The following is a 14,319-nucleotide window of genomic DNA, read 5'->3' as shown; positions in this document are numbered from 1 at the left end:
ATTTTCCAGGTTGGGTGTGAAAGCAAGTGACTATGGCCCCTGGTTTCGCTAACTTCACGTTTCTCAGAATGGAGCTACCTATAACCAGAGTTAGCTTCTCAGCGGGTGTGTCGCTGAGTGGGGAGAAGCAGTTTGAAACGTGAAGTGGTTGGTGGTTAACAGTGTGCTTCGACTTAGACTTATGCTTACTCCGGACAGTCACCCAGCCTCCCGGCCGCTCGGGGTTGCCAGGGGACGGTTAGCAGGAGCAAACGATACGTCTATGTGGTCCGCACCGACTATAGGAGATGGCTGGTTAACAGCGGCTACCTCCATGGTGCGGAGCCGTGCTTCTAACTCACTAAGCCTCGCCTCCAAGCGATCAAATATACTATACTTCTTACATGTACCATTATCCGTAAGGGAGGCAGAGGAATAGCTAAACATGTGACACACCAACCAAGAGAGAGCAGGGGAGGTAGGGAGGGAAGACATCACAAGGTTAGCTGCTAAGCTAATGCTAAAAGAGGTAGCGTTAACGCTAAACAACGTCTAAGCAACTATTCGTTTAAACGACAAAGTGCTGGGCGGTGAGGCGTTTAACAACGTCTCACGTAGATAATTTGCCGCTTGTACTGACAATATCACGACAGAATCAACTTGGTATTGCAAGAGTTCTGAAAAAGTTCAATGACATCAAACACGCTGTCGACAGGAAGTGACGCATCAGACTCATCAGCAATCTGCTGATAAGGTACACAACGAAAGTTGACAAAAGCGGTATGTAATACAGACTGTGAGGGGAGCTATCGCGGGCCCGCGAATGCGCGCCGACACACGGAGAGTGCATTATGGGATTTGTAGTATTATGGTGATGCGTGTGACATACCGGCAGGCCAGCTCTAATAGTAAATAAATTTGATCATGCGGGCCAAAGAAAATTCATTCACGGGCCGGATATGGCCCGCGGGCCATGAGTTTGACACATGTGATGTAAGCCATAGGTTAAAATGCAATGTAAGTTGCTTTGGATAAAAGCGTCAGCTAAATGACATGTAATGTAATGCAATCTCAGTTTGTGCTTGTAAACGGTGAATCCTCACACAAACGGTGAAATATACATGAATGCATTTCATCTCAGCAATAGGAAACAATGGCAATGAGCAATGAGGAAAATATACCCAACTGAAAGTCAGAATGTTGTAAAAACGACTTTTGTTAAGTCACAGAATGTAATTCAGCTGTTCATTTTTAATCCAATTTTTTATTTTTATTTTAGGAATGGTAAATAGAGATTGTTCATTGATAATTAAGAGCCTCAGGTTAGTGATTTAAGTGTGTTTTTTTTGCTTGCAATCTGCTACCTTACCAATAGATGCAACTAAATCTCTCTTAAGCTGCAAGTGTTGACATATAAAAAACAATAACACACACATCCCTGTTTTTCATGTGCTGTTTGATAGTGATGAATGGTTATGAGGATGTACTGTATCATCTTATTTATAATATGTGTGTGTATGTGTAGATTACCATGTCTATTCTTAATACTCAGATATTTGATCAATTGAAGCAGTCAAACGTGGACCATCCAGAAGTTTATTTAGCAACAAATAAACCAACAGAACTTTGCAAAGAGCACGTCGTGCAGCAGGCTTTACAGATGTTGCTCTGCATTGCAATACTGTACAGACATGTACAGTATGAGAGAGTATAGTGACAGTCCATGGGTCTGTGTGTGAGACAGTCTACAGTTGGACACTGGACGCTCAGCTGCAGCAGGCGCCGGAGCAGGTTCAAGTTTTTCTATGTGTTACTATAGCAATTTAGCCAAACCTGCTTCGGGGAACCGAAAAGCCTGATCTATGTAATTTTATTGTGAAAATTATCCAGCTAACTCAGTTAGCTGCGTACAAGGAACAGGGCCCTGGTATGATTAAGGCTTTCTGGTTATGTATCAGTCAACACATTCAAATTAACCACAATTAAGATAAGAACTAATAAGGCACAACAGTATCATAACAGTAGTTCTGGCCTTTCATAGACCCACCGCAGAGTCTGACCAAAAATTAAGTTCAGCTTTGTAAAATGAAAAATCTTGGAGATATATTCTTCAGACACTGGGGCCTCTACAAGGTTCCGTTTTAAGTAGGAGTTTTGCCCTAAACTCTGAGATGGGAAACTTTGAGTTAACCCGCTTTTTGAAAAGGACCCCAGGTCACTACTGTTGCCCTCTTTCAGAATGATGGGAGCAACATTACCCTTTTTTTAACATGATTTTTGTCTTCTTTTTGCTCTTTTCTTACTTGCTTCAATTCATAATGTGAAAAGAGTTGTTTCTGAAACATCAGCTTTAAACATGATGCCCGAGGTGAATAATTGAAGTGCCTTCCTGAACCAACTATAAAAGAATGCATAAATGAAAGGATTCACAGTAGAGTTCAAGTAGCCCAACCATACAAGCGTTTTAAACAATGCTGGTGGTGTGGAGTAACCAATAAAGGGATCAATGATGTTACAGACAAAAAAAGGAGTCCAAAAAGAAAGAAACGCCCCCATTATGATAGCAAGTGTTTTAGTGGCTTTTTTCTGGTTCATGTTTGATATTCCTTCACAGCACACACGACTTGCGATCTGTATGCTATGCAACTGTCTCCGGGCCACTAAAAAAATCTTAAGGTAAACGCTGAGCAATATTATTCCTGGAATATAAAATGAAAGCACTGATGATATTATACTTGACAGTCCAGTCTGAAATAAAATACATTCCTCTTCACACACAGTGTGGTTACTGTAAAATTCCTCAATATCCCAAATATTTAACTTGAGAAAAATCATTCCAAAACCAATGAAGCATGAAATAGTCCAACTGAGCAGAATCATGATCAACACAACATTAACAGACATTTTTTTCCTGTATAGTAAAGGTTGGCAAACGGCATAGTGGCGATCAATTGATATAAATGTCAAATTTAGAATTGATGTTGTACATAACATGACATCAGAACTCATGTAGACTTTACAGAAGACGTCACCAAAATACCAGCAGGACTCTACGCATTGAACCATACTGGGGAACATGACTAATAGCCCTAAAAGAAGGTCACATACAGCTAGAGAGGAAATCAAGTAATTGGTCGGAGTATGAAGCTGCTTAAAATAGGCAATTGAAACAGTGACCAAAAGGTTGCCAAACACTGTTAGAATGACTGTCACCCCTAGAATCATGTAGACAGTGATTTGTATGGGTAAAGAGTAGATGGTACTCAGACATGATCTGTTTCTGGACTCGTAGCAGAGCACTGGCTCCATCTGTGTGAAGGGAGGCAAAAAAGATAGGTAGTATTTTCAATAAAGAAATGTACCTTGTGCTTAAAAGAAAGTTACAAAATTACTTTGTTACTTTGGCATGAACCTACTGCAACAGTCAGTCAAGTAATTATCTAGTTTAATCAGATGTATACAGTGCTGGTAACTGGCACTGAGATGGACAATGGATAGCCTCTTTAAAAAAATGTAATTTGCGGTCTTGAATTTAACCTATTATTCTTTCAAACTGGTTTCCCTTGTCTTAATAATTAAGATAGCTTGTGCCTTTGATAAAACAGTTTAACAGGCTGATATAACTCCAGACATAAGATGATACATTTCCATTCACAGTTATTATCTGCATTTGTTCACTAGAAATCCAGAAATATGTGACAAATGTATTTCGGTGTCTCTTAATAAACCCATCGATCTTATATTGGCTGTATGCAGGAAAAATATTGTTTGGCTTTTTCAGTGGTGATAAGCTATAAAATCACTTAGAAAAATATTTCTGGTCAATGAATGAGTTAAATCCATTAAAAAGCACTGAAGTATGTCAATTAGGTAGCTCCTTAAAGCATATTGAAACCCAGTGTTGGCAATCCAACACTTACCTTCCATAGTAAGCATTTGCCTCAAAATGTGCCTCATATGTGGTCAATTTGAGCTTGTATCTATGAGTGCTCTGTCCCTTGAGCTTGTCACTTCAGATTTAAATGAACAGAGCCTAAGGGAGTAAGGTTAGGCATAATGTCCCAGTGGCTATTTTAATAGCTGAATATCCGTTCACAAAGCACTACATAATATTTAAAGATGAAAAGTAAATGCCATGCTGCACTGTAAAAAAAAATCTGGAAAATACTGGGAAATACTGGCAGCTGTGGTTGACTGAACTCCAACGTAAAAATGACAACGTCAACATATTAGACATTACAGTATGTTTTAACTGTAAATTTCACAGTTCAGAACCATTATTTGTTAACAGTAATTTACTTTAAAAACAATATACGGTTAAATACTAGTACTTATACGTCCACGTATAAAGCCTGGAACACACCAGACGGTCGGCTGTCGGGCAGTTTTTGTGCGTCGGCAGACTAAATCTTCTCAGTGTGTTCCGCACCGTCGGCCGAAGTTGGTCCTCGTCGGCTTTGTAACGCCGTAGACGCTGCCGACGTCGCTGCCGACGTCGCCACTAGTTTGTCGGTGTCGGCTTGGTGTGTTTCAGGCTTAAGATATTACGTTGTTTTTTGAGAGTTGTAATTTCACAGTTCAAAAATGTTATTAGCATACCTGCCAACTTTTCAAAAAACCTTGGAGTGAGATTTTGTCGGGGGTGACTAAAATCATGCCACGCACCCAGCCACACAAGTTGGTGGCTCATATAATCAGAAAATTGGAATTAATTTGCTGTTGAACCCATGTTGTACCCTGCATTCTAGTGGTTTGTGGGGAGGCACAAAGCCATTGATAGGGGCAGCCTATTGGAGGTGGACAATATTAGTTACATTTTGTGAAGCAGACATAGCTGAAGGTCCACCCCCCATGACAGTTTGGATTATATAGATGTGATTTCCTGCATTCTAGTGGATTTTGAGTGGTCTGCTAAACGTGCAATACCTGAACTTATTCCGATTCATCTTCAGTATTCTAGACTTGAGCTGAACATTCAGAAAACTATTGTCTAAATGACTGCCTATGCACCACATGTAAGCCTTATTCATAGACCAGTGTTTAAGATTTGACCTAGGTAGGTAGATTGATATTTTGATTAGAATGGTATTATACTAATTCTTAACTGAAACCATACCCATGTTGTGAATAGCTGTATTCTTAAAGAGCACTTCAGGATTTATGTTCACATTCACAAATGAAAAATTTCTTTCGAGATTTAAAGTTTAAGAGAGTGAGTAGTGAATTGGATGCTATTTCATTGTTACATACCTAGCTAGTCGGTAGTGACCGTTTCTTCGTCCGTTTATGTTTTCTTTCGCACCACTGGTATCTCTTCTTCTGTCACTTATTTCGGGGTGCAGCGCATATGGTTCAGTGGCACTCATCAGCGCCATCTATCTTGGAGTTTTGAAAAAGGAACGAAAGAGTTTCAGCTGGATTTTTTTTTGCGTGAGAAATTGGATGTGCGGCGTGCGTGTGGAAAGCGTGAGAGTTGGCAGCTCTGTATTAGTTTAGTGCAAATGAATATTAAAAAACTGAAATATTATAAACTTGTTGATTTGATTTAATTTGCATTAAAACAGCTTTTTTTGTTGAAAATACGGTAAAATACCGTACTGTGTGCTCATCTTTACTCAAGTCGGAGGAGAGGAAAACAGGCCGACTCGTTAGGAGACTCCACAAGCATGGTTCTCGCACACCACTGCCAGGAATCTTTCTCTCCAACATGCTCTCACTGTGCAACAAACTGGACGAACTTCAGCTGCTGGTGAGGAGAGACAGAGACTTTTCTTCATCCTCAGTTTTGTGCTTCATGGAGACCTGGCTGGATCGATACCGGATTCAGCGCTCCAGCTGGCGGGCTTCCAGCTGCTCAGAGCGGACCGCAACACGGAGCTCTCCGACAAGACGAAGGGTGGAGGAATCTGCTTCTACTTCAACAACGGGTGGTGCAACGACGTAACAGTGAGCCAACAACACTGTTCTCCTGCTCTGGAATCTTTTATCATCAACTGTAAACCCTTCTACTCCCCCCCGTGAGTTTGCTTCATTCATCCTGGTCGGTGTTTACGCGCCGCCACCAGGCAACGTGCAGGAGGAACAGCGGTCACTCGTTGACCAGATACGGCGTGTGGAGCGGACCAACCCAGACTCTTTGGTTATTGTCCTCGGAGACAAACTTCAGCCACGAACTTCCTAAGTTCAAACAGCTTACTAAATGCCCGACCAGAGAGAACCCGCTGGATCACTGCTTACACTACAGTAAGCAGGGCTTATCACGCCATCCCTCGTGGTGCGCTGGGACACTCCAACCACATCACGGTCCACCTGATTCCTGCATATCTGCAGAAACTAAAACTCTGCAAACCTGTGGTGAAGGAATCCAAGAGACATACAGGTATAACAACTGTCCATTGTCTGTTTCTGCCTCGAATTTTCCCATTTTTTATTAGGGGTTTTTCTACATTTAGCTCTGGAAAGACGTACCTTGTACATACTGGACCATTTTTTTCAGAATCCATAATGAAAACCGTATAAAGGATTTAAACACTCCTATAAACGAGTGATTTTATGTACCCTGAACTTTTTAAAGATTATTTCCTCCCTTCTTTTAGTATTTTGGCATAAATATATTATATAGCCATTATACTTTTAATCTCTTATTTCCGAAACAAAAGAACAGAAAATATAATACATAAGAAGGAATTAATCTCATAATACAGCAAGTTCACCCCCTCTTTTTGATTTTCTTTTTGTTGCTGTGAACAAGAATGTTACTATAACAAGTACTTACCTTGGATTACCATACTCATGACATCCACATGATGCATGACCTCACGGGGTCACCCCAATGGCTCCTCCAAGAACCCATGGTGGTCAGCTTCCGAACCACCTGAAAAAGTTGGAAAAGAGATATTTTAGATTACTGCAAGCAATCCACCATGCCAAGGTTTTAAATGACGCTCTTAGGCTACACAGACCTCCGACAAGTCCACCAGTTGGCAGTTTTCATTAAACCTTCATCCCCTAACCAAGAGACTACAAACAGAATCTTCACCACTGGATGGAAATGTGTCTTCACACATTTCAACAACATTGTGACCATATCCTTGTTAGTACGCGGGAGCGAGGGCAGGGAGGGAGGACTCAGACGCGGAGTAAATGGAAAAATAAAAGGACTTTAATAGTCAAAACTTGAAATCAAAATCACTCCAACCAAAAAAAGGACCGGAAGGAGGCAAAAACAAAACAGACAAAAACAGGGACCTGGACTTGAAAACACGAATAGACTTACTTGACATGAACGTTGACATGTAATGACGCCACACAAGACAAGAGACTCACAAGGCTTAAAGACACAAGGGACGTGCAGGTGATTGGACACAGGTGGAAACGATCAGGCACGGCAGACAATCACAGGAGAAGACAGGTTAAGGCAGGAAGTGAAGTTACCCAGGAACACAAGAGACATGAAAACTACAAAATAAGACAAGAAGCAGACCCAAACCGTGACAATCCTGAGTTGAACACTTACCCCCTTTTGATGAGAAAGCTATGAAAAAAGCATTGTCAAATGGAAACAAACGCTACAAAAAGCGACTTACGAGCTCCTCCATCTTGAGTTTCACAAATCTATTGAATGGTGGAGCCCAGTATTTACCATTGGAAGCTGACAAAATGGCTTTCGCGGACCTCATTGGGGAAGTGGGGGGATCCCATTCGGACCACGGCGCCACAGAGGTCACCCTCACCGACCCCCTGCAGTTCGCCTACAGAGCTAACAGGTCTGTAGACGATGTTTTCAACATGGCCCTCCACTTCGTCCTTCAGCATCTGGACTCCCCAGGAACCTACACCAGGATCCTGTGTGTGGACTTCAGCTCTGCCTTCAACACCATCATCCCGTCTGCTGCAGGACCAACTCTCCCACATGCAAGTGGATAACTGACTTCCTGTCCGACAGGAAGCAGCACGTGAAGCTGAGGAAACATGTCTCTGCCTCTCGGACCATCAATCACCATGTGGTACTCTGCAGAGAAGAGAGGGTGATTGGCTGAAATCTGTTTTCTCTCCAGGACTTGTTCGCTTCCGGGACTCTGAAACGGGCTAGTGAGATTGTTGCCGACTCCGCTCATCCCGGACATAAACGGTTTGTGCCCCTTCCATCCCGCCGGAGGCTGAGATCCATCAGGACTAAGACTTCCCGTCACAGTAACAGTTTCTTCCCATCGGCAGTCGGGCTCATCAACAGAACCTGGGTCCCCCCCTGACTGACTCTCACTCTCTAGATGTACATACACTGTCACTTTCTGATTTCTGGTGCACTTTTGAATTTTATCTGTATTTCTTAACTAACCCATAGATTTAGCATACTAACCCATAGCATATATTTCACTAAATTTAATTATTATATTTTTACTATATTTCTGTGTTGTCTGTTGTGCATTATTGTACTGTCTGCCGTCATGCACCAACCGCCAAGTCAAATTCCATGTATGTCTGACATTATGGCAATAAACAATTCCTGATTCCTAGTACTGAGAAATGATAGATAAGACATGGTATGGTGTTTTGGCAACTTTGAATTTCACATTTGAGAAAGGTTTTTCATTTACTCCAAATGCAAAGATGTAATGTATAGCTTTAAGTCAACGTCAAGCTATCCTTCACACAGGGTGGATTGCGGGGGAGAGGACGGACTCAGGCGAGAGACTGAGTGACACAAATCATTCAAACTTGCATCCACACTGGAGTGACCAATTAACCTAATTGTGATTGTGTTTTTGGACGGTGGGAAGAAGTTTTTGAGGGGAAGAACTGACACAGACACAGAGTAGAATCAAACCAGAGATCTTTGTGGTATGAGGCAACAGTGCTAACCACCGTGCCACCAGTAAAGGACTATTATTTTTAAAAGTATAAACTCATTTTCCTTGAACACATTTTTGAACTGTGAAATTTACTACTGCCAAAAAAAAGGTAATTATTAGGGTGTAGTTCTATCAACCAGTTTCACCGTATGAACAGATTTTTTTTTACAGGGTCTGTATAAAGTAATTTATGTAAAAAAATCGCAATACTGAATAATATCCATATTACGTTGCATTTCTGTTGTCAGTACAATTTCTAGTACGATTAACATTGATTAAATGTATTTATTACAATATATGAATGCCAAAATAACTTAGTGTTTCACTGTCAAATAACGTTGCAATCAAAATTATTCAACTCCCATTGCGTATTAGGCTCATTGGCAAATTGTACAATGTTTCAGCTGTTTGCAATAAACAAAGTAGACAAGAACAGTTGAAATAGTTCAATAAAACTATTACAATGGTTTTCATTCAAATTCAACACGACATGCTACTTTTAATCACTATTGCAATCTCAAAATTATTCAACCCCTTCATGACAAGCACCTTCAGTACTTAGTAGAGCACCCTTTGAAATGATTCAACTCCCTGTATCAAGCACACCTGGTGCAACTAATCAAGGGCTTCATTAGTTCAGGTGTGCTTGAGATAGAACACATAAATACCTGGTCTGGCTAGGGTTTGTTGAAAGTTACGTTTGATTGCATGTTAGAAATATGGCTAAGTCAAAAGAATTGTCCAAAACGTTCAGAGAAGAGATCATTGCAGTCTGTCCATCCCGGGAGAGGGATCCCTCCTCTGACGTTCTCCCTAAGGTTTCTTCCCTTTTTTCCCCATTGAAGGGTTTTTTCATATTTTGGGGAGTTTTTCCTGTGCCAATGGGAGGGTTTCGGGACAGAGGGGGGGCACTGACATTTACAAAATACAAGCCAAAACTTAACATCAGATCTGTACTGTCATCATCTAGGACACATGCCATCACACAGAATTATCAGTTTGATTTTTCATGCAAAGGCTGTGTCGCCATGGCAACAGTTTCCTCCCCAATATTCATGGTAAACTATCATCAAAATTTTGAGGCTTTCCTTCACCAATTTGTTGATCTGGTTAAACTGCTTGAAGTAGCACATCAAAGGGTAAAACCTTTGAATGCCCTTTGCCAGCAAGTGGCGCTATAATTTTTGAAAGTCCTTGCATGGCCACTTTAAGGCCTGCACAGGCATTCTGAATAAGAGATTTGGGCTTGAATTGAGAAAAGAGAGTACCTTGAGCATTTTCAATTTTATAGACACCAAGCCACACCCAGGTTGATGAACAAAAACTCTTAATTTTAATTTTTTTTTGACAAGAAAAGGAGTCAGGCTCATACCGCCAAAATTTTAAATTGATTGGGTTTTAAACTCTGAGGATTCTTTTTGTATTAAGAACCCCTAATCTAGCCTAGTTGTAGGGGTTTGTATCTAATAATCTAAAGTTTTGTCTGTAATTGTGAATCGCACATTACAATAACAAGTTATTTTTCTTTGTAATTAAGGCAACATAAACACCCTTTAGAAGTGATGGTCTTGAGGGTATGCAGGTAGATGTCAGACTTCAAACACCTCCGGACCTGGGAACTCATTACCACTGTCTGCATTCTGACACCTCCTCAACAAGGGAGCTCATTATTTTCATAAATGTAGTCAACATTAGCTATGCAATTGTAGATGTATAAATGTGTAACCTCACCTTACTCCAGAATGAATTAATCTCCCAGAGCTGGAAAGGCTTTTAGAAACAGCAGGTTTATTCCCCATATGTGTCAGGCCCAGACAGAAAACAGGCGCAGAGTCTTTTCAGGCGTGAGGTAGTCTTTATTGGTAAGACGGTGGACCTCAAACAAAAATCACTTCTAACGGAGGAAAACAGAAAGGACTATGAAATTTTAACACTACCACCAAACCTAGAATACAAAACTTAAAAATCAAAAGAAAGAAGACAATCAGACTGGTGACACATGAGGAAGGGTAAGTGACATGAAACGAGGAGTTATTTTTTCAAAATAAAGGCGGAAATAACGATACATAAAGATGTATCGTTATTTCCGCCTTTATTTTAAAAATAGAACAACCCTGACAACTTCACTGTGGTGTGACAATATGGTAGAATGGGCATCAGTTGTGGACAACAGCACATGCTATTTCTTGTGGACAATCCTTTTACTTTTAGAATTGCAAATACCATTCCAGAAATTGTGTACTATACTTTTTTAAATACACTGATTGTCATGGGAAGCTGGTGCAGGAACCGGAAGGGAGGACTCATACGTAGAGTTGCAAATGAAGACCTCTTTTATTGAACCGAACGGTGAATAACGCTGTCAGGAACAGAAAACACCACGTGTAACACACAACAATATGCAATGACGCGACAGGGGACACCAGGCACACAGGGGGACACCAGGCACACAGGGCTTAAATACACAAGGGAGGTGCAGGTGATTGGACACAGGTGGAAACAAATCAGACACAGCAGACAATCACAGGAGCAGGCAGGAAGTGAAGCTAACCCCAGGAGTAAGAGACATGAAACAACAAAAAAAGAAGAAAAAGACCCAAACTGTGACAGAACACCCCCCTCAAGGACTGAATTCCAGACGGTCCAAAAGGGAGGGCAGAACCAGGGACAAATCAGACAAGGGACGGGAGGGTGGGGACACGACGTCGGGCAGATCAGCGACCGGGATTGAGAGCCTCCGGGGGCCGGCCGGAACGGGCGTCGTGGAGACAGGACGGGCAGAGACAGGCGTTGTGGAGACGGGACGGGCAGACACGGGACTGGTAGAGACAGGGATCGTGGAGACGGCACGCACAGAGACGCGAGCCGCTGCGACCCGGCGCGGAAGTCTGTGCGCTGCGTGGAAGGCGTAACTGGCCTGGAGGTGGGCAGCCTGCTGGTCCGTATTAGTGCATCATGACACGTTAATAACTGCCAATGTCTGTTAGGTGCATGCGAGTTTAGGGGAAAAAAGTATTGTGACTTCGTCAACCACCAACAATTTTGTCTCGTTTCTTTAATGAAAGTTAGAATAGATTGTCTATTTTTTAAGATCCGTTTTCGTTACAGAAAAAGGTTAAGGAACATTTTTCATCATAGTTTTTGTCGACAAAGTATATACATGAATATATATCGCTATTTCTGCCTCAAAGATGCAAGATTATGTGTGTAGTTTTTCGTCTAAAATACACGCTTTCTAAAGTGATTACTCATTACTCATAAAATTAGATCTTTAGAAGAAAAACACCTTTAAATCGTAAAAGGAATTGTGATTAATTGCATTGCAATGCGCACAATCCAATAATTAATTGAAAAGTAGTGTATTGCACACTTTTAATTTTCAAGCCCTATTCCCTTTACACAGTAGCAGTTAAAATGTTTCTTTCAAACCTCAACTTAATCCAATCAGTCTTATTCATAAAGCACAGTTTAAATGAACACAAAAGGTTCCCAAAGTGCTGTACAATACAATAAATACAATTAAACATAATAAATAAATCGACTGTCCTCCCCATTTAAAATATCCGTGCACATAAAATCAACAACCTACGTAGTGTTGAAATCCAAAGAAAAGCGATGCATTTTAAGAAGAGTTTTAAAATTAGACGGTGAGGAGGCCTGTCTAATGTGCAGTGGCAGTTCATTTCATAGTTTTAGAGCTACAACAGAAAATGCTTCGGCTGGGTGTGTAGGTGTTCAGAGGTACGTTGGGGCAAGACCATTTAGGGATCTGCACAAGTAGCCAGTGGAGTGAAACTAAAATCCGTGAAATGTGTTCAAACTTCCAGTGCCAGTTAAAAGGAGAAGAAGAATCTGACAAAGTAAACATTTGTTTACAAGAGAAAGATTCTGTCTGCTGTCTGACCCTTTTTATAATCTCCTCATGCACTTGAACCGGTTCATCCTGGATGGTTGTTGCACGGGTGGTTCTCTGTGATCTCCCCTCTGTGCCATTCTTGGCCAGGTGTACTGTGTCAGATAGTGACTTATCTTCCTTCTTCCTGGACTCCTTCATCCCTCATTTCCTATATTTGCCTCATATGATCACAGCGTTATTTCCTGCATTGTCAACAACATCTGCTCTATTAAAAAAATGTAAAAAGCACACAAAAAGGAACATACATCTCACAAAGGCGTGTGTAGGAGGTGTGGGTTGTTCAGACTCTGGACACAGCAACTCAAAGTCAGGATTGGGTTTCAATAATGTTTTTATTTTCTTCTGCACCGGAGTCCGGCTCACTCGTCGGTCCCTCTCCTCCTCGCTCACCCTCGTCTTACTGCTTAAGTAGGGGAGAGCACACACACAATCACCGCCAGCTGGTTGTTATTGTTTCCACCTGGCACTGTTCCCCGAGCCACTTCCTCTCTCTCTCCCCTGCAGCCGAGCCGAAAACCGCGCCCGCCACCACAGCGTGCAGCTGCATTTTGCACCAGTGAAAGACGTGCAATGGAGGACCCACTGATACCCATATAAAGTGCGTTCCAGTAATCCAGCGGAGTGATCACAAAGGCGTGGATTACTCTTTCAAAGTGTTGTCTCCGTAGAAAAGGTTTTATTTTTGCAATCTGCCTTAACTGGAAGAAGCTTGCTTTCACCACAGCTTTGACCTGGCTGTCAAACTTAAGATCCACATCCACTTTTATCCCTAGATCGCTTACAATAGGTTTGGCATACTGTGCGAAGGAACCCAGGTCGACCAAAGACCATCACTTCAGTTTTTTTCTCATTAAAATATAAAAGATTTAGAGCCATCCAGGTTTTGATATACTCTAAACCAGTGGTTCTCAACTGGTCTGGCTCCGGGACCCACCATCACCCCTTAATGACAAGCCGCGACCCAAATCGAGGTTCAAAATCAATAATTTTATATTCAGGATGTTTAATTATCCTAAAAACCCAATGTCTCCCCCATATCAGAATGGTTTGACCCAACCTGGCACACGCTGCTGAAAACATGGCCGAGCCTGGCTGCATTAAAAAAAGTCCCTTCAAAATAAAATCACAGGAGGAATTTTTTTTTTTTAATTCTAATTTTTATTTTCCCATGCAGAGGCCCACCAGTTGAGAATCACTGCTCTAAACAGTTTAACAGTGCCTTAAGGGGTACATATCTGGCTGTCATCAGCATAACAATGGAATAAAATGCATTGCTTCCTGAGAATGGAACCAAGTGGGAGAAGGAACAAAGAAGAAAAAAAAAGAGGACCCAGCACTGTACCCTATGGGACCCCACATGGGAGAGGAGCTGTGGAGGACACAGAGTCACCAAGGCTGATACAGGATGAGACAGGTAGTACCTGAACCATTCCAGCGCCGAGCCTCTGATGCCCACCCACTGCTCCAAACGATCAGGATGTCATGTCCAAGAGCACAAGGATTACACAGTGACCAGAGTCAGTAGCTAAAATGGCATCATTAAAAACTTGAAAAGCACTGATTCTGTGCTGT

At 41.7% G+C, this 14,319-nt stretch overlaps 1 protein-coding gene across 1 annotated transcript; it reads right to left on the bottom strand.

Moving 5' to 3' along the window:
- Positions 1-2,244: 2,244 nt before the first annotated feature.
- Positions 2,245-6,828, bottom strand: LOC119209943 (trace amine-associated receptor 1-like). The gene is made up of 2 exons (XM_037459598.1): positions 6,755-6,828; positions 2,245-3,288 (listed from the first exon to the last, which is right to left on the bottom strand). Exon 2 carries the CDS (start codon positions 3,286-3,288, stop codon positions 2,293-2,295), a length of 996 nt encoding a protein of 331 aa, XP_037315495.1. The 5' UTR covers positions 6,755-6,828; the 3' UTR covers positions 2,245-2,292.
- Positions 6,829-14,319: the final 7,491 nt, after the last annotated feature.

This window comes from Pungitius pungitius, chromosome 3 (genome assembly GCF_949316345.1).
Source record: "Pungitius pungitius chromosome 3, fPunPun2.1, whole genome shotgun sequence".
In the NCBI taxonomy this organism is placed as follows: domain Eukaryota; kingdom Metazoa; phylum Chordata; class Actinopteri; order Perciformes; family Gasterosteidae; genus Pungitius; species Pungitius pungitius.
This window is presented reverse-complemented; position numbering and strand designations above follow the sequence as displayed.